The sequence below is a fragment of the Musa acuminata genome, chromosome BXJ2-10 (genome assembly GCF_036884655.1).
Source record: "Musa acuminata AAA Group cultivar baxijiao chromosome BXJ2-10, Cavendish_Baxijiao_AAA, whole genome shotgun sequence".
Taxonomy (NCBI): domain Eukaryota; kingdom Viridiplantae; phylum Streptophyta; class Magnoliopsida; order Zingiberales; family Musaceae; genus Musa; species Musa acuminata.
Window position 1 is genome coordinate 31,365,329 of NC_088347.1, and position 20,247 is coordinate 31,385,575.

Below are 20,247 nucleotides of genomic sequence, written 5' to 3' on the forward strand. Positions count from 1 at the left end.
CGCATGACCAGAGTTGGAAGTTGCTACGTATGTATGTATGTATACCAGGAGAGGCTGCTTCAGCTTCGTTGAAGTCTCAACCCGTTCCGTTTACTCTCCTGTGGGAGTGCCCTCGTCCACGCTCAAGCTAACTAAGCTCGTCCGGGCTGGGGATGGCATGCCAGCGGGCGCCACCATGGAGTCTGCCCTTGATTTCTCAGAACTATACAAAACAATGTGGCTTTAAAGTGGTTCTCAGAACTAGCATCCGCTTGGCGCAAATACAGGGAAAATGGTACATGACTCTTCAATCACGACGCTGCTCATGCACATGGCCGCAAAGGTATGACTACTGAAACTGAAATAGGTGGTAAAATATGCAATAGAAACGTATTCTCATACTGCATTTCGTCCTCATTTGATAAACTTCTCATGTATTTCTTCTCTTTCTTCTCCTATTAGCAGTCTTTCTTACCGAAAAAGGAGCGCCTGCTGCAGCTTCATTGGCCTTTGGATGGAGCTCGAGCTCGAGCTCGTCTACAGATTCCTTCCCAACACTGATCTGCCTCCTCAACCGTAGTATCTCGCCCTTTGCAGATGCTAATTCCTCTCCAAACTTCTTAGCCCTCTTCTCTAAGTTCTCCTTGTCACCTCCAAGCCTCATAACAAGGTTCTGAGCATCTTCGATATTTTCCTGAGCTTCTTTTGTGACTTTCTTTTGCTCCGTGAGAGATTTGAGCAGCATCTCTTTCTCTGCTTCGAGGCTAACGTTTCTAGAATTACTGCTCTCTAGTTCTTTTGACAGCAATAATGCACTCTCATTCATCTCGTCAAGTGATTTGGTAGCCTCATCCAGATCTGCTTCAAGAGATCTTCGTGCTTCTGAGTCGGTCAGAATTTGATTTCCCAACACATCAAGCTCTCTGTTCAAAGTAGAAACTACCTTCCTTTCTTCGTTCACTTCATGCATGGCAGCCTCTAGCCTTTTATAGGTTTCCACCAATTCCTTCTTCAAGTTCTCATGATCAGCCACAGCATTTTTCAATTCCTTGGACGTGATGTTGAGTTCTTCTTTGGTTTTCTTTAGGACCGCCTTCAATGAGATTAATTCAACAGAAAGAAATTTTGCATTAGACTTAGCCTCTTCAAGGCTACCAGCTAATGTTTTCTTCGTTTCACTAAAATCATCCTGAATCTTTGAAACCTCAGTCATTAGTTTCTCATATGAACCTCTAGCCTCATCGAGATCTTTGGACAGATTGGAAGCTTCAAACTTAGAAGCTCCCAGTGCTTCTTGGGTAGACTGCAGCTCACCTTTCAAAATTTTCACAGTACTTGCTTCTCTTTCCAGCAATGCTTTGAGATCATCCTTTTCTTTTCTCAGCTCAGCAATAATTGAGTTATTGTCCCTCCCTTCAGCTATTGCAAGCTCAAGCTTTTCTTCAATATCACGAATTTGGTCCTCTTTCTTAGATAAGAGTTCGGCATCATGGGCAGCTCTTCTATCAGAAGAGGTTTTCAAATGATCATAGTCTTTCATGAGATCCTTAATTCTCTGCACACAGTTGTCTTTCTCTGAGCTTAACGACTGAATCTTTTCATTAAGAGAATCAATTAAAGATATCTTTGAATTTAATTCTGCTTTAGTTCCAAGTAACTCCTCTTTCAACTGTTGAATAGTTGAATTTGCAAGGGCAAGCTCGTTCCTTAACTGTTCAACATTGGAGCTCAACTTCTTACATTCTGATTCATTTTCAGAAAGGGATACTTTGAGACTTTCAATGTTCTTCTCCGTGTCATTTATCTCCAAACCAAGCAGGACTACTCTATCTTGTAGCACATCAACATTTTCCACCTTTTCTTTAAATTCAGCCTCAAGCATATTTTTTTCTGCAGCGATTCTTGTAATACTGCTCTCAAGTTGACTTATTTGTGCTCTAAGCTCTTCAACTAGTTTACTCTCATTTTGTAGCTCTTGAAGCAAAGCTTCTTTAGTCTCACTTGTCGAAGCCAGTTGATTTAGCAGAGAAGTTTCGGCTTCCTCAAACTTTCTCTCTTGTTTCTTTTTTTCTTCCTGCTCCCTCTGTAGCATTTTCTCAAAGTTCTCCTTCATCATAAACATCACTGCTTCCTTTTCATTCAGCTTGCTTTCCAGCTGCATTGACAATTATATTACAAATGAATACATAGAATGAAACAATTTTTAATCATGTACTACTTACATTGTCCTGCACCCAATATGTCATGCATAAGTATAACTATAGACGGTATAATAATAAAGTTGTTGGATTCTGATAACAGATAATATATTTCAAAATCACTGACTGCATCTACATCATCAAAAAAAGATCAGTTTTAGTTTTCAGGCTACCCTTAACATATGAACTGATCATTTCTACTTGTTATAAAAATAAAGGCACTTTATTACTTCAGAAAAGTCTTGAGACTCATGAAACACAGGATGCACCTACACTGAAGATACTGAAGTTTGCATGATTTTCAGAAGTCACAGGCACTCCTACAAACCATAACATGAATAAGGAGGAAAGATTAAAATGTTACTAAAGAAAGCATTAACTTGAGGAATTTGATAGTCGCTCAATAGGTATGACAATATGCGATCAGATGATACAAGCAAAATTGCATTAGAAAATGTCATCTGGCATGCATATACGCATCCTTTAGGTCAAGAAAGAATAAAGAAAGACACAAAAGTGAATGCAACCAAATCATGATTTATGATCACCAGATATGTTAAAAAAACCTATGTAAACAGGTTGAGAGACATACAGATTCCAAGGTGGATTTGGTAGCTGTCTTTTCTTTCTGAGATGTTGCATATAATGCACCAAGAACACCTGACCCAATTATTCCAACCCCATTTTGTAAAGAAATTGAAGAGTTTGCTGGTGCATTTTGTAGATTTGCTTGCTTCATACAAATGGGACCCATATAAGGTGAAAACATGTAAAATTATACCAGAAGAATGGTACCAAAATATTGGCTGGTTTGAAACTAAAATAGCAACTTCAAGGATCACCTCAAATTGGTTGGGCTCTTGAGATGAATCTTGCAGTGCACTATCTTGAAGATCTTGTATCACTGGCTTTATATCATCTTGTTTTTCTGTGATTATGACATCTTGATCATATGGTTTTTTGACATCTTGTTTATCTGAAGCCACGATGAAAATATTAGTAAGTGACCATAAGACAAATCCATACTTATGAAACAATGTCAATTTTGCTTCACAGTGGGTATCAAAATGAAAGGTCTCTATAACCATTTGTTATTAGAAACGGCAACTAATAGCACCAAAAGCAGGGCATAAAATACAGCCATTAAGTGTTTCTGATCACATGAAGAGACTGCAAGTTCTAGTAGTAAGGTTTTCCAATTTTTTTAAAAAAGTTTCAAGGCCCTCAAGGAGATATCAGTGGACCAGGAGACTATAGTTTCCATTTCTATGAAGTTTGGACTTTGGAGATCTACTTCATAATTTATAGTATATATGAGCTGGTTAATCACACAACTATTTTCTCCTTAGTTAGGATGCAAGATAGTTATACCAAATCAAACACCACCCCTCAATAAATTTGTTAGTACGTAGATTGGTTCCTCGGTTATGGAAAGCAACGAAGACAACAAAGTCTAGTTCCCCAAATAACATTTTGGTCTCATTTGTTGATGCACCATAGTGCCGAAGATGATCTATGTCAACCTCAGTCCAAAGTAGGCCACGTCCATCCAAGGATTCGAGGGTACAAACCCCAGCCCAATTTTCACAATGCACCCATATAATTCTACCTGTGCATATATATTGACACATTAAAGTTAGGGCATCTTGTTTTCCTCGGGGATTTTGAGAAGTATAGCTTGTAGCCTTAAAAGGCTCATATTTGTGGATCCGACACTTCTTTTGTCCTTCCATCCGCCTCGGTGGAACTTAAATTGACTATCCGTTCCTGTGAGCTTAGACCTAATGGCTGAACCACATAAATTTTAATTTCTTCTTTCATCATTTCTGCTATGAGCCGTAATTTGGAGTTTTGCTTCAATATAGTGTAGTGTGGCAGAGCTGAAGGATCGCTGATAAAATGACCGTCAATAATTTACTTAAGAGAGAAAAATTAGGAATAATCTGAAACCACCAACATAAGATACTATCTGGTTGAACATTGTAACACGACAAGAACTAAAATGATGTTTTCAGTATTGACAGTTTCTGAGCTTTCATCAAACAATGATGTGATACACGAGGAATCCTAATTACACAATAAATTACAATAAAAGGAATTAAGAACAAAAAGGAAATGACATAACTATATTCAAAGATCTTTGAACTCTGAGCAATAACCTCTACACCAACGACAAGAAATCCAGATTGATAATTGTATTAGGAGGAAGAAATCAAGAACACGATCCAGGATGATGACCTTAATAGGTGATGAAGGAAACAGGGTCATCCTTCAATAATGACAATGAATGGATTTAAATAGATTTAAACATGGTCGTCCTTCATTAAGTGATGAAGGAAATGGCATAACTATATTTAAAGACGTTGGGACTCTAAGCAATAATCTCTACACCAAAGACAAGAAGTCCAGATTGATATTTGCATTAGGAGGAAGAAAACAATGAACATGGTTCGGGACAATAATAAATGATGAAGGAAACATGGTCGTCCTTCGATAATAACAATGGAGAGATATAAATAGTAACTTAAGAAGGCAAGAATAATTCCCAGCAAGTTTAAAAAAGAAATTGACCATAAATAAATAAAATGACATCACAAGGGAAGGAGGGAAAAACAAATCAGGCCAGAAGAAATTTGTTGATTGACCATATGTGTGAGAATTGTATATGAAGCACAATAATGAATTGATGCTAACTACTTAAAATAGAATGGAAAGATAAGAAGAGGGTTTTACTGAAGATTTAGCAAGTCGGTCATGTGTCATTGTAATTTTGGAGCACAGAAGAATTTATTGAGACAAGAAATCAGTGGAAATGATATAACTAATAAGGAATAGCCATACAATCACCGAAGAAACTAGGGTGATTGTTCAATCAGTCAATCTAGCACTGAACAGAAGGAGAAACATAAATGGTCGTATAACAGCATTAAATTCGTGTATGAAACAATAATAACGTAGAAGTGCCAGAATCTGACTGTGTGAATTTACAAGCCTAGAAAGCTTGAACACCCATTCCACGCATTTCATCAAAAAAGGAAAATGTGGACCATTTTTAACTCAGGAACGAACCATGGGCTTACAGAAACTATACAGACAAATCTTTCGTGAACATTAACAACTAAATTGACCGATTTAGTCCCAACGCAAGCAATTTGACAAATAAGGCAAGAAATGATAACAAGAATCAATCCAAGAAGGCAAGAAATGATAAGCCAAGGTTACCATAAGTGGGAACCACTGACCTTGGACAACCACAACGTCGGCAGCCATTGCTCCAAGTGTCAAGAAGGGAAGAGCTGAGATGCCCGCAAGGAGAAGCGCCCTTCTAGGAGGAGTAACTACGGCACCTACATGGCTCTCCCGATTTGCACAACACGTAGCCAGCAGTGATCGCGTCCTCGCAGCTTTCCTCTGCGCAGAGCGCACAGAAGACGACAAAGGGTTGGAGAACGGAAAGGAGGAGTGGGGAGTCCGCAAGAAGCTGGGGCTTCCCACGAGAAGCCCCATCGTTCTGGCTTTCCCTGCCTTTGGACCGAGGTTAATCCGATTCCGACCGGACCGTAGGCTGGAGCCGGTCCTCCCTCCCCCTTCTTTATGCGGGGATTTGGCTTCGGTTATCTCTTCGGATTTTGTCGAGGCGGAGTGGCCTCCCCAAATAACACCAGAAGACACCGATACCCCTTCGAACGGAGACAAGTGCCCCTTTCGTTGGCAATATTCCCCAGAACGCCACGCCCAACAATTGCTCCCGATCTTACAGACGGTCGCCGTCGGTGGTCTCCCTCAGTACACGCAATTCTCATGGGCGTTTCACGCAGCAAAGGAAGGACCGTGATGGTGTCTCTCAGTCACCGTCCCTTTCTATCGCCCACTATGATCGCAGAAACAGTAACAGAAACAGAAACGGGGTGTTGCGGTTTCAAGTTTCTTGGATGATAACGACGGCCCCTTTAGTGTTGACGGGCCTCTGATTGATTAACCATATTAAAATGATATTAAAAAATAAATTTATGCAGAAAAACCAATAGCGAAGTTAACAAAATTTCATAGAACATCCTTAGTTAATTACATAAAACGATTATTTTCTCTACCACGCATCATTTCTTGACATGACAAAGCCATATGCATTAACCACCAATATAAGCTAATAAAACCAAGGGAGATTGCAAAATTCATGTTCTACTTCCACGAAAACCTAGAACAACTAGATCCAGAAGGAAACTGACCTGGCTTCCATGATAAACCTGTTACATGGGCAATGGTTAAAGCAAGTGCAGCTTATGATCTCAACCAGAACAAAAGTCGAGCTATGCATCCCAGCTGCATTAATTAGGCTCCCCTAGACGAGTATTATGATGGTTAACTTGCACCAGAACAGTCACAAATTATACCACCGCGAATATCTCCTGTAAACTTATGATAACAAGCTGACATGGAAACATAGAGCTGAGAGTAAAACGTCAGACCAGACTCGTCGATGCATTGGAGCCACTAAACAAAGAAAATTCCTCAAACACTAATGTGGGCGTGATTGCTGTGTCGGAGCAGGCGCAGTGTAGTCATATCCACCATAAGTAATGGAAGGACCGCCGTGATGCATTCCCGCTCGTAGTGCACCCATATCATCATGAGCATAATACTGCTGGGGCACGGTGGCAGGACTCTGGCTACGAGGAGCACCGTATTGTGCAGAAGCAAGGCCATCAAACCCACCCTGACCAGGATAACTGTAAACATGGCGAGTTGCTGGAATATGAGACACAGCTGGTGGGTTCTGACCATATGGCGCATAAGGTTTGTTCGGGCCCCTAGCTGCTTTGGCAGGACGCAGAATTGGGGTTGCTCCAGCTGCTGCTCTTAATCTCTTGCCCTGGGGTCTGTTGGCGACTGCGCTTCTCTTTCTTTCTGCCTTGATCTTTTCCATCTCTGCAAGCCTTTTCTTCAGACCATCAACATTGAACTTTGACCCAAGTTTGCAAGTCTCAACACACTTGATGATGGATTTAAGAGCATTAATCTCCATATTGCTGGACTCTTCCTGAATAAAAAATACATTTTGTTTACTGAAGGGCACGTGATTAACCTTGTACGATCAACGAGAACAAAAATCGAAACAAGCAATTCATGGAACAGAATAACTTCGTTAGATAATATACCTTCGCAGCGATTGAATTGTTCCCGTTTTTCGATATGGAATTGGCTTTTTTCCTAGAGGCTTGGAGATAGAACTTGAGGAGAGAATCAGGGGGGAAACGCTCGGTCAAGCCAGATTCATGAACAAAATACACAGCCTCGATCTCCTTGCCAGTCTTTACCAACTCATCAATTACATCTGCGATGTGTAACACAAAGCTTCAATTCTTATTTTTCTTCTACAAGAGACAAAGGAAGTGCTCCTGTTTGAATGATTTTAAAAAGTTTTACAAATAAATATAATAAAGAGATAACCTAGGGCACAGAGCTCCTGCTAATACGAGATAGCAAGAAGGTCAATATATGCCGCCTTATTAGAAGGACAATCGTAGTGAATAAAGCGCCTGCTAACGTGAGGCCAGATGCAGTCTTACTAATATGATGCAGCAAGAATAAAGCTTTTACTTATGTGGCAATACAGAAATGAATCAGGCTAATAAGCAATTAATGGGTGATGCAGCCAAAACATTCCTAACTGAAAAGGCAACTTCTTTGCGTTTCATCTCCTGAAAGTTTCTTGTAACATTAGTGACAGAACAAAGCCGAATAAAGAAAAGATGGATAAAATCTAAGTTCTGTTTTCCTTGAGGTATGTCCCCTGCTTAATATTTACTTACTGTGACCCTTTCTTTTCTTTTTCTGTCCGAATAGTTTTCTCTTGTTTTCCTCTATCATTTCTTTTTGCTCTTATGACTTCCAACCATATTATATTTTCCTTTTTTCTCTTTCGTTTTGTTTTTATTAGTGCAGATACGATCTACAGATGGTCGAGATGCCAAAATTACTCCCTGGTCAGTATATCCCAAGTTTCAATTCTGGAACAGAAAATTAAATTCTTTGAGGGCAAAGCACCAGATTTTTTGAAAGATTATGTATCACCAAAGCATATGTTTGAAAGTCCAACATACCAAAATCATATTAGGATTTATAACACTAATCCTTTGCTACTTTTGCAGGCATGACTAGGCAGAGTGCATAATTCTAGTTAGATTACTTATTGAACACTGGATCATGTTTCAGCATAAGAAAATTAAGAGCTCCAATCTAAGTAATGAGGATATGAATGTTCATTTCCTATTCGAAGTAGCTAGTGATGGTAATTAGTTTCTCATGTTGACATCGGTTGTCGAGAAGATCAAAAGCAAAGACAACACAAAATTATCTCTGTCAGATACATGATTATTACGAAATTAGTAGTAATCGTGGTGCAAGGCAATGACAACATTGAACTATAGAATTCTCTGTGACAGAATCTTCCTCAACTAGGTTAGTCTTAGAACACTTAAGAAGCAAAAGAAGTAACCTTACCTGCCAATTGCTCCCCGAGCCCTAATGCAGCAGCGAGTTTAGCCATGTCTTTCCTGGAAGCATGCTCCAGAACGAGCTTCTTCAGGAAGCCTTCTTCGAATCGTGATCTCAGACCAAACGCCACCACCATCTGCAGAAATATTTGCGCCTCTGAACCACCCATGGTTCCTCCTCCTCCTTCTCCCCCTTCCTCCTTTGTGCTGAACTTCTCCTTCCACGCCTCGGCCACCGCCGTCGCCTTCTCCCTCATGCTCTCCGCGACCTCCGGAGCCTTACCGCCCTCCGAGATGAGCAGCGACCGGAGAAGCATCCCCAGCGCCCAGTTTCGGTCGGCGCCGCCGTCGTCGGCGTGGTGATTCAGGAAGTCCTCCGAAGCGTCGACCACCAGCCTCGCGGGGTCCAACGATGCCGCCACAGCGTCAGGGACCTCCCTCCGGAGCGCGTGGAGATCCTTGCGGCGCGACACCACGAAGCGCCACAGGCCGGGGGAGTCCATACGGCGGGCATACCAGCGGAGGAGGCCGCGGAGGTCGGTGGAGGGGGCATCGGAGCGCTGGATCTCGGCTAGGGCGGCGTCACGGCGCTCGTGGAGGGCGGCGGCGGCGGCGGACTCGCGGTCGGGGAGGGAGGAATCTCGCAGTGCGAGGGAGTCGAGGGACTTCTGCGTGTTGGATTCGAGAGCCTGGAGGTGGGCGTCGAGGGATTGGGACCGGAGGGCGAGGGCTTGGCGGAGGGAGGAGAAGTGTTCAGCGAGGGACTTCCAGAGGAGGGTGCAGTTGGAGAGAAGCGCGTGCTGCGATTCCAGATCGTCGAGGAACTTCTGGATTCGATCGTCGGCGGGGGATTCCTCGGCAGCCGCCATCAACGCAGTGAAGACGAGAAGCGTCGAGAGAGAGAGAAAGGGAAGGGCTTATCACCCAGCGGGGGTATTTCACTGGCTCGCAAGGATGGATGACGGGTTGGGAGGGTTCCGGCCCAGTACTGCATAAGAGTGGACCGGATCGAGCCTGCCATGATAGTTTCAAGGACCCGTGGCCCACGGTCCATTGGCTCTCCCCGTCCCCGAACCAAAGTTTGGGTAGCCAAACCAGGCCAGGAGGTTTCGCGTCACGAAACTTGGTTTATTGTACGTGTGACGAGCATGTAAGGACAGCATAAAGCAAAGCGTGAGGAGGCCGGAAGATACCTTGCGCTTTGCTGACGGAAAGGGTCCTCGACTCTGGTAGAATGGAAACCAACCAAGAAGAGGCCTTTCCGGGGAAGAAGAATGATACCTTGCGCTTTGCTGACGGAAAGGGTCCTCGACTCTGGTAGAATGGAAACCAATCAAGAAGAGGCCTTTCCGGCGAAGAAGAATGGTATGCTGCTGGACCAACCAATAGCCTCTGCCTTGGTCGTTTTCTTTGTCTTGCTTAGTCTGAACTCACAGGTGACCGGGGGGTGGGAACTCGAATGGATATGAGTATATCTATCCCCCGAATCATCACTTGGTTTGGTGAAGATGAAATCAGCAGTTGGGTCTGTCTCTATAGATTATTATTATTAATGAGCAACGTAGGTCAAAAGTGGCATGCTGTTCAAATGAAAACCGAGGAGTCAGAAGAACAAAAACCAGCTCATCCACGGAGAAAGTAGAGGACAGACAGCTTCGACCACCGGAAAACATAAAACAAGCGGAAAGAGAACAGAAAACAACTTCATGATTAAGAACCCAACACATCCGCAATTTAATTAACCTTAATTAGGTTGCTCGATGCTCGGGACGGAGGGGTTAGAGATAGAGAGATACACACACACACGAAGGTTTGAAATCATTCGCGAACGAACGTATTTTCCTTTTTCCTCTCAGGAAAAAAAAAAAAAGGCAGGGCAGACTGCATTCAAGAAACGAACGGTAGTTGCTTGTCGGTACGACAGCGCGGCAGGAGAATGGTGTGGAAATCATCCCACTCTTCGCGTCGTCCTCGATGGGGCGGCAAACCTCGCCGAGAAGGATCGCCATAAATTGTCGGGTTCGACCGATGCAGATCCTTCATCAAAATTCTGCGCATAAGTATACGGATCGTAGGAGACATGCATCGGATTTCCGGAGCTTATAAAGATCCTTCTTGGCCCCCTCACGATCCTCCTCCACAGCCCGTGCAATCTCGAGCGGGCTGGCCGGTAATTGAGTGGATCGAGCTCATCGTTATAGTCATCCGCGAACGTCCGGTTGAAGTCGGCAGTCCCACACCGGCTGTTGCACCAGCTTCCGAAGTGGAGAGGTGGACACGCGCAGGATCTCTGCCTCCGGAGGTCATGCAGCCGGTAATCCATGGTGCTGCCCTGCTGAGCCGCTGGGAAGACGGATGAGGGTGTTTGGTCTGTGCGTGTGACCCTGTTTATAGAGATGCGGCAAGCCTTGGATGTTCGGTGAGATTAATTACATACGTTGTAATAGTATATGTACGTATCCCTCTGACGAGTAAAACATGAGACTCGATCTCAAGTGTTCAAGAACGACTGGCTTGAACTTATACGCAAACCAGACATTTTATTATGATATCGGATCAGTTCACCGGTCGACAAGTCAAATTCCTAGTCCTACCTTGGGTCTACTTACCCATCGTCATTTTTGCGTCTGGTTGGCGAGGATCATCTTCTTCTTCTTCTTCCTGGCACTGGCTGCATAGTCGTTTGGGTGGTAGCACACAAATGTTCGGGTAAACCGTACGTCGTAGCGGATGACAAGGCGAATGTCTGATGTGGTGCGGTGTGATAGTGAGGCAGTGCCATATTCTGCCATCTCTGCATGACAGTCCTTTCGATCCCTCCAAATAGTAGTAATTGGTATAGACCCGAACATTAATGAACCTAAAGTATTCCAACTGGTCACCATTAATAGAAGCAGAGAGTTAGTAGAAAGCACACAGCTGGTCAACATTTTCGACTCACGGCGGCCAGCTTCCCGTGTGCTCTTAATGCGTGGAAACTTGTAGATATTGCTGCAAGAAAAAATGTCACATTTTTACGACTGAAAACTGTTCTGCTTCGATGTGAAGACTTGCAAAGCTCCCATCGCATGTCATCTCACCTAACCATCCCACATGACACACAGTTTCATAGCACGCGCCTCAGAAAGAGCATGGTCCAAATACGTCATCCGGAATAATCGAATCAGGTAAAAATACTACTTTGCTCCACATCTTCCCGGTACTCCAAAAGAAAAATAAATAAAGGGATGCCAAATAATTCATTCATCGAAAAGAAAAGAAAAGAATATACATAGCAAATTTCTCCCTGATCCCAACAATAGCCTATTAGTACAACAGCAGTCCCACACGCATGCAAGTCTAGCGGAGAGGCCACGAATGGCCAACAAAACACTAGTCAGATTTTACAAACGCCCCGCAGGAGATCGTCATCATCGCCCGATAGTGCGAGTCCTTTCGTCCACGATGAAGATGAGATCTACTGTACATGACATTGGCATCTGTCACCGTCGTGTCCGAATTCATCGTCTGATACGTCATCGTCACTGCAATATCAAATTAACAATTAAAACTCAAACGTTTCCATTACCATAGATATGAAATCTAGGAAGAGAAATGAAGACGATAGAAATGCCCCCGTAAAGAAAGAAACACTCGATTTCCAAAGTTCTGGAAATCATCATGACCCATATAAAGCAATAATTATGGTTCATCTTTTCTCTTACCGATGGACAGATGGAGTATATAATATTTTCTCGGAATTCACATGGCACGATACCTGAGCTCAAACTCCTTAATTTCGACAAGCTCCTTTCCGCATGCATCAGACCACTGCAGCTTCCTTTTCGTAAACCCGGATGTGCTACCTGGTACTTCTCTTGAAGAACCATTCGTACCAACAGCTTCAGCATCTGAAGCAGAGTGATCTGTGAACTGCTTCTTCAGGCTGCTCTTACGACGTATCTTTCTGTCACCCTCAACAACCACATCCTCGGTTGCGGATTCCTTGCAACTGTTAGTAGTCGAAGAATCGAGCGGAGTTTCGTAATGGTGGACCGGACCAACTTTGGGAGGAGATGTTCCATTCACTCCCGAGGAGGCACGGCCAAAGCAGACAAAGGAAGAACATCCATGGGAGACGTGCTCGTTTCGGGAAGCCAGCGGGAATTCAGGATTAACTTCTTGTTCCACCAATCGGGATTGATCCCAGGGAGAAACTCTCATCGATTTTTATTCGTCACCCAAGGCTAGGACCAAAAGTGAGACACCTTTGCTATACCCTGAAGCCGAAGAAGAAAATTCCTCCTCCTTCCGCAGAAAATATAATTGGAGCTTCCGCTCATCTGGGCTGCCGGTGGTTCCTTCTGCAACCCATAATCTTTATGATAATTACTGTTTGGCTCCCAACATGCGTGCGGATTGCCCCTTCCCTGCATTTTGGAAATGTTCATCGGAAAAAACCACAATGAAATATAGGTGACTTTTAAGCCAGAGCATGATTGACACTGAAATATAAGCGACTAATATAAGAAGATCTGAAACCAAAATGGACTGGCAAACCGGGAATGTATCCTCCGATGTAACTTCAAATCATAGAATTGATGATGGTCGCAAAAATTTCTAGATTTTAAGCTGACTATCTCATGATGCGCAAGTGAATTTATTTTGGGGATTTGATTTTAGATATGCTGATCTTAATGATAGAACGCAACCTATTGGCAGTGGCTGGGATCTACTAGAGAAAGAATTAATTACAACAAGAACAATAAAATTATCCTTCTCATGACGAAAAATCTTAAAGTGCGAAGTGCATACTCATATGATTCAGGTTCTCGTTTCATGCCAGTGAATTGCTATTTCATCTGATACATTTCCAAACAACGCCCTCCCGTAATTCCATCTCAGAAGAATCGGATGCATTGACACATTAGTATCCGAACGCAAATAAAAACACCAAAGGTAGCAAAGGACGGCGAGGGATACCCAAATCAAACACAGGATACCTAAATCGCGCACAAAAACCATATAAAAGAGAACATATCAAATCAAAATGGAGGTCCAAGTTCCATAGAAATCTGATTCGGAACCCATCGAAGTGCAGTAAAATTCCTCATCCACACTCTATCACGACAAATTAGGGCCCCCCCTAAAAAGTCCACGACGTTTACGAAGAAAAAGAAAGGAAGATGAAGAGCCAAAGAGACGAGGACCTGGAAAACGATCTCCCGATTGATTCGAGATTAGACGAGGGAAGGTCTTCCTCGCATCGACGAGCAACCAGGAGGTACGGCGACCCGAAGGATCTCCCGATCGAGTCACGAGGGAAGGTCTTCCTCGCATCGACGAGCAACCGGGAGGTACGGCCACCCGGAAATGTCGGCGTCGGGAGCACGAGATCAAGGGCTGAAACGAGAGGCGAGGCCGACGACGCTTTACGGGCCGTTCTCCCGATCGCTTCCAAGAACGAACTCTCCCTGATAGAGGAGGATGATGGCGGAACGGATGGCTTCGGAGTCCTTCGATCTTCACCGGACGGTGGATTAGTTCTCAAACAGCGGGTCCCGCCGCAAGATGGGAAACCGGGGAGGCCCCACCGCGAGAGTGGAACTTTCTGTTCTGGTCCCCGTTGCTTTCGGTGACCAGTACTGGATGACGGCAATGATTAGCAACATATCATGTGTGCGTTTGTTGGTTGGTTGGTTGGTTCTGTTTCTCCTCGCAAACCATTTTGGTCGGGAAAAGAAAAAAAAAAAAAAAAAAAGGCTTTTATGGCTGCGAGAGTGCGATTAATGACGCCATCGCCAACCTGCCTAAACAAAGCTCTTTAAAAGGAAAATAAATGGTTCCCAAGGTTTTTTTTATTTTTTTTAAGCCAATCGTGCATCCGGCCGTCATAATCGATTCCATCGTCCAGTAGATATAATTAGATAGTTTTGTTCGATAATCCTCACAATCATTAATTTTTATCGTCGTCGTGTTGTTCTTCTCTCTTTATACATAAGGCTAAGGGATCCATTCCCCATAGAAGAAAGAAGAAGCTTGTATAACGATGAGGGCAATGCAATCTTTCTTTGGATTAGATGAGGATGGAGAAGAAAATGATCGTTATGATGATCATCGATAATATCATTTCCATAACCTACAAAGATGAAACAAGAGAACCTTACATGACTTGAATTTTAGTACTGTCCTTGCTCAGGGTCTATAGTATTGACATGAGTAAGTGGCCATGGTGATCCTCCCCATGTGAGCAAAGTAGCTTCGATCTCGCTTTTCATGCATTTACATATGGCTCATGTCGGCATAGTTAATGTTTTGTTCAAATATATAATATCTTTGTGGTAGTATTCATCCTGAATCGACTTTATAATAGTTTGGTCGATTGGTATGTGTTACAGGAAAAATCGTTTGTAACAATGATTGATTTGGTAGGAAAAAATTATTTTGGATATTCATTTGAATACCCATCAAATGTCTCCAAAAAGATCTCTAAACCTCCTCGAATCATTAATTTTTAGATGAAAATCAAAAGATTTTTAAAATGATCTCTTTAACACTCAAGTTAATCATGAGATAAACAGGTGAAAATAGTAAAAAACATGATCTCAAACACTATTAAAAAGATGACTTTTTATTATATGATAAGAGGACAACAAAATATCCCATGAAATATTTTTCGAGGGAACAACCTATAATTATCCCTTGTTGGACTGATGTCCACGTGGGCAATAAGACGATAATCCAAAATTATTTTTTTATAATAAATATCCATATGAACAAACCTAATGACTTACTTTTTATACCCAACTAAACTATCATGTGTTTGCCCACTCGTAGAATTGATCAAGAATATTTTTTTCTATTTAACGACGAGTAATAATTGATTGGAGCGTTTCTTATATTAGTTGATGAAATAAATTTTGCAATGAGACAAAAGAAGGTGATGACCAAAGTTAATATATTAGTAAATCAAGATAATCATACAAACCATGCATGATACATAATAGGATACTAATAAATGTGGGGGAGTGTAAGAGGATCGAGAATAAATCTGATTCGGTAGAAATGGCATGGCAGCGTATCAATCCCACGCGTCGATGTGTTGGCTCCTACTGGACACAATCGCTCAATGTAGTCGATGTGTAGGCTTCATCTAATTGACATGTCAAGAGCATATAGTCAACGAGCCAACTTCACCTAGCCCATGTGTCAGATCCATATAGAAGACACGTCGGTTTGATATGATCGATTGGTTTGTCTCTTGTGATCGATCATTAAAGTTGAATTCGATTCGGCTGAAACTTCTGCAATGTCAACAACATAATCTTTAAGTCTACTAGCAAAGGGTTAGGAGTCGAATCAATTGCATGTGTGCATACTACTACGATGAAACTTCTGCAAATCGATTACTTGGCAGCAGACATTCCATTTGTGATGTGTGTGTGGATGTTAAGGCGATGGGTAAAGGAGTGAGGAGTCAATATTCCTACGCCATCGTTCTTGGCATCAAGATGACCGCAGGCCGACACGAGGATGGCATCAATCAGACTCCCCTCTCCAACCAAACCATCCCGTCGCTCGGTTCTTTGGTGGGGTCCGCATCGGCGGACGGCTATGATTCGAGAATTGGACGATTCCAGTTACCTCAGTCTTGGAGAGCATCCGTGCATCACCCAAAATTAAAGCTCACAGCTTTAATTTATACCGAATCGGCTGCGGATGTGATGTCTCGACCGAACCACCAATCATGCAGAGGCAATCGTGCCATGGATTTATACCGCGGGGCCATTAACGGAGACGTGGCTCGAGCGCGATGATAAGGCGTCACACGTCACGGCTGCCTCACTCGAGACAGGCGTACTTGTTCCCTTCCGATTCGGATTCCAAGTGTGTTATATATATATATATATATATACACATATATATATATATGTATATATATATATATATATATTGATTATGGCGTCTCCGGAAAAACGATTCGGTGGCAAATTGAAGGGGTCTAGCCTTCTTCGTCGTCTTCTTCTTCCTCTTGTTTTGTTGCCTGTATTTTATCCTCTAGGGTTTGAAACTGAGAGGAGGATCGAATCGAGTTGACGACGATGGGGAAGAAGAGGAAATCCGAGGATACGCATCTCGATGAGGCGGATCGGACGATCTACTCCGTCTTCCGTGGCGCCGCCAACTCTCTCTCCCTCATCTACACGCAGGCCATGGCGCAGCAGGAGCTCGCCTTCCAAACCGGAGAGCGCCACGCTTTGGTATTCCTTCTCTATCGTTTTCTTTCCCGGAACTTTTTTGCTTCCGTCAAATGTTCTCGGATCGGTATGGTTCGGCCAGGGATTATTGGGATTTTCATGATAGTGATGGAAGATTGAGGGCTATTTGGCTTTCAGGAGAATATCGAAATGTTAACTTCAGAATTTAATGATAACAAAAGTGTAATCACAGAGAGTGCACTCTTTTGTTTTATTAAAAATAAAAATTGAGATACTTAATATCGTCGTCATTTATGTTCAGATACTTAATAGCCACCTCCACTGCTCTTTGCTTCCTTTGGTCTATAACTGCCTGGCTTGCACTGGAAGGTGTCGTTATGTATTAACTAATTTTCATGTCACTGATAAAAAAACAATCATGTAAAATTGTTTCTGTTGCTTGTTTTCGTAATTTCTCGAGCGTAAAAAAGATGTTAGACTATTAATATATATATAATTTTTTTTTGGTGCAGGAGAAGCTCTACCAGTTGATTCTAAGACATGATGAAGGGTCAAGGGTGACCGTAGCTGATATACTTGCGTATCTTCAGGTGTTGTTTCTTTGTAGTGTCAGATTGTTATTATGATGTTGTTACTTGCATATGGGAAGCTGCCTCAATTATCTTCGTTTTCCAATATCCATTTGATTGTTATTATGATGTTACTTGCATATGGGAAGCTGCCACAATTATCTTCGTTTTCCAATATCCATTTGATTGTTATTATAATGTTATTTGCATATGGGAAGCTGCCTCGATTATCTTCGTTTTCCAATATCCATTTGAAACATATATTCATATCATTAGTTGCCCCGAATATTGTCTCACAAACAAGTCTGGAATATTCATAGATTTTTCTGATCTTTTGACTTGGGTCCACATAATGTCTTTTACACCCTTAGTTTGTAGCAACAATGCTTATGATGAGTTTGAAGTTGTAAAAAAGTACTTAATACTGACTAGGGCTTCTTTTTAATGCTCTTCATGCTTACAGAATCATCAGTCTGTAAATTTATAAGCCAATTATTTTCCATATCCTGGGATGATGTGTGGGCTTAGTAGATCATCGGGCCTCCTACATTATGGCATAGCTTACAAGAGGATGCATGAATTACATGTTGAAGATACAATATATGCTTATATTAATGATATAAGAAGCATTTGGCATAAATTTGCATTCATTTGGCTTTTAATAATTTATTCATTTATAGACTAGCTGAAAGCATTATAAGCTACATCTGCTGGACATTTTGATCTCCTGTCTTGCTGGGTCAAGATTGCCCTGCTCTTAGTTGTTGGATTGTTTAATAGTGATGTATGTTACGAGTCTGCATAGATTATGCCTACCTTGTTGTGACTAATAGACTCTTGTTTTAATACTTGTCATGTGAAGAAAAAGAATTGATGCTCATTTTTCACATGCCATTTTATTCATTTATTGCATAGTGCAAACCTTTTTATACTTAGAGATAGATGTTAATTATGCTTTTCTATTTTGTACTATGGCAAAAGAGATGCTCAGTCTCAACTTCTCTTATGCATCACTAGTAATCCCATGTGTTTTAAGTATTTTTGGTTTGGTTCTATTAATAGGACCGGTAGATTGATAAAAATATTGTTGATCAAGCAAAAGCTGTGAGGTTAAAGTTTAGATGATATCCAAGGTTTTATGTGGGTATCAAGTATGCTTTAGATTAAAAACATTGTAAGATAGTGGTTAGGCTTGCAAGATTTTGTGAATCCGAGTGCTAGACATTAAAAACATAACATACACAAAAAATAATTAGTATAGCTAAGATGATATTATTGATGTAAATGAGTCGAATTATTGGGAAAGATAGTCTGAAAAATGTCTTCATCCATGATTGTTTAGGTAGCCCTAATAGAAGATAAAATGGAAAAGAGTTGTCTAAAGGTAATATGAACGTTTTTAGTGGACCTATAGATATTGTGGTCAAACAAGTTGAGTCCAGTCAATATTTCGAGTACAACCGAAAAGGCGTGCACACACACACACACACTATATATATATAGATAGATAGAGAGAGAGAGAGATTTTATTAGCGATAATAATCAACAGAGATATGAATGCTTCTTGTCGAATGATATATAATGAGGCCAATGAAGTAAGAACTAAGAAGATCCATTATGTGCATCTCAAATTGTTGGGACATGACAGCATGTTGTTGTTATTGTCGTTTATCCTCTTGGTAATGACAAGTGTGTTGTGCATTATAACAGAGTCGTTATAACCAGTTTTTGTGTTGTTAATGTTTTGACCCTGCAGAATGAGATTGGCCATGGTGGTGAGGATACGGCGATGTCCCCAATTCCCCAGTTGCCGCACCAATATCCTCAGTCCTCGATGCAGTTTGGAAGCACAAACATCCATGACTCCAGTACGATTGGAACTGCAGCAGTTGGCCTCGCCAGGACGGGTCACCGTGAGGAAACAAAGGACACGGTCTTCTCAAATGCTTTATCCAGTCCGGTTCGTAGAAGTCTGGAGTCTTATCACCCGGCTCAAGGCGGAGGCGACGGTGGCGCAAGCCATGATACTGCCCTGCCACAAGAAAATACAATCAGGAACCATGGATCGAACCACCTTGACCAAAGCCAGGACTCTCGCACTAGCAGTGATTCGTCCATGGACATGCATTCGGATAGAGCCGACTTATGACTTTGTCAAGGGGTTTTCAATTTGCACCGATAGAGCCGCAGGTATCGTGTCACAAAATCACTTGCACGTGCAACGACAGCCCCGATGGCTTTCATGATGATATCTCAGTTGCAACCACGTGGTGTTTGATACATCCTTAGTTATATGTTGATCCTACTCTGTGGCTTTTCTTGATAGTATCTCAGTGGCAACCACCATAGCATTTTATATCTGAGGTTTATGTGGTGGAAGTGGCAAATGAAAAATAGTTATCCATGCCTCCAAAGAAAGCCATGTACCTCGCTTGCAGTCGCAGATGCTGTTTGGAAGTTACGTATCTGTAGAGGAAACTTGAATTTTTAATTTTTTTTTCTCTCTGTGTAAATAATTTGTCCGGATTCAACTTTAATTAGGAGTTTTACCCATTCGTTTAAACAACGCATTAATTTATTTTTCTGGCATAAAATTAAGTGTGGTGAGTGGGTAGGAGGAGGTGAAGAAGCTTTATTATGTCATCTGGGGATCAAGTGAGGTGCTGGAGGAGGTAAAAGAGTCCAAGACGACGACGACGGATTAGATCTTTCGGGCCTAGTTGATTCTGTACCCTGTGGGTCTGGGATCGCACGACCCGTGGTTGGCTCTCGTTGAAATCGAAACAGACAGCATCGGCGTCAGAGATGA

At 42.1% G+C, this 20,247-nt stretch overlaps 3 protein-coding genes and 1 long non-coding RNA gene across 4 annotated transcripts; 1 reads left to right on the forward strand and 3 right to left on the reverse strand.

Annotated features, from left to right (window-relative positions):
* Positions 1–217: 217 nt before the first annotated feature.
* On the reverse strand, positions 218–6,545 carry LOC135625150 (MAR-binding filament-like protein 1). Its single transcript, XM_065129531.1, has 5 exons — positions 6,404–6,545; positions 5,420–6,144; positions 3,020–3,153; positions 2,770–2,910; positions 218–2,134 (listed from the first exon to the last, which is right to left on the reverse strand). The coding sequence occupies exons 2-5, from the start codon at positions 5,682–5,684 to the stop codon at positions 410–412; spliced, it is 2,265 nt and encodes a 754-aa protein (XP_064985603.1). The 5' UTR covers positions 5,685–6,144; positions 6,404–6,545; the 3' UTR covers positions 218–409.
* LOC135625152 (FRIGIDA-like protein 4a) lies at positions 6,471–9,608 on the reverse strand. Its single transcript, XM_065129532.1, has 3 exons — positions 8,679–9,608; positions 7,334–7,509; positions 6,471–7,215 (listed from the first exon to the last, which is right to left on the reverse strand). The coding sequence occupies exons 1-3, from the start codon at positions 9,538–9,540 to the stop codon at positions 6,694–6,696; spliced, it is 1,560 nt and encodes a 519-aa protein (XP_064985604.1). The 5' UTR covers positions 9,541–9,608; the 3' UTR covers positions 6,471–6,693.
* Positions 9,609–11,891: 2,283 nt separating this feature from the next.
* LOC135625640 (uncharacterized) lies at positions 11,892–14,165 on the reverse strand. Its single transcript, XR_010492156.1, has 3 exons — positions 13,861–14,165; positions 12,429–13,080; positions 11,892–12,195 (listed from the first exon to the last, which is right to left on the reverse strand). It is a non-coding gene; the product is annotated as an uncharacterized LOC135625640 (long non-coding RNA).
* A 2,451-nt stretch (positions 14,166–16,616) lies between these two features.
* On the forward strand, positions 16,617–19,856 carry LOC135625156 (uncharacterized). Its single transcript, XM_065129537.1, has 3 exons — positions 16,617–16,911; positions 17,382–17,459; positions 19,195–19,856. Exons 1-3 carry the CDS (start codon positions 16,753–16,755, stop codon positions 19,585–19,587), a joined length of 630 nt encoding a protein of 209 aa, XP_064985609.1. The 5' UTR covers positions 16,617–16,752; the 3' UTR covers positions 19,588–19,856.
* Positions 19,857–20,247: the final 391 nt, after the last annotated feature.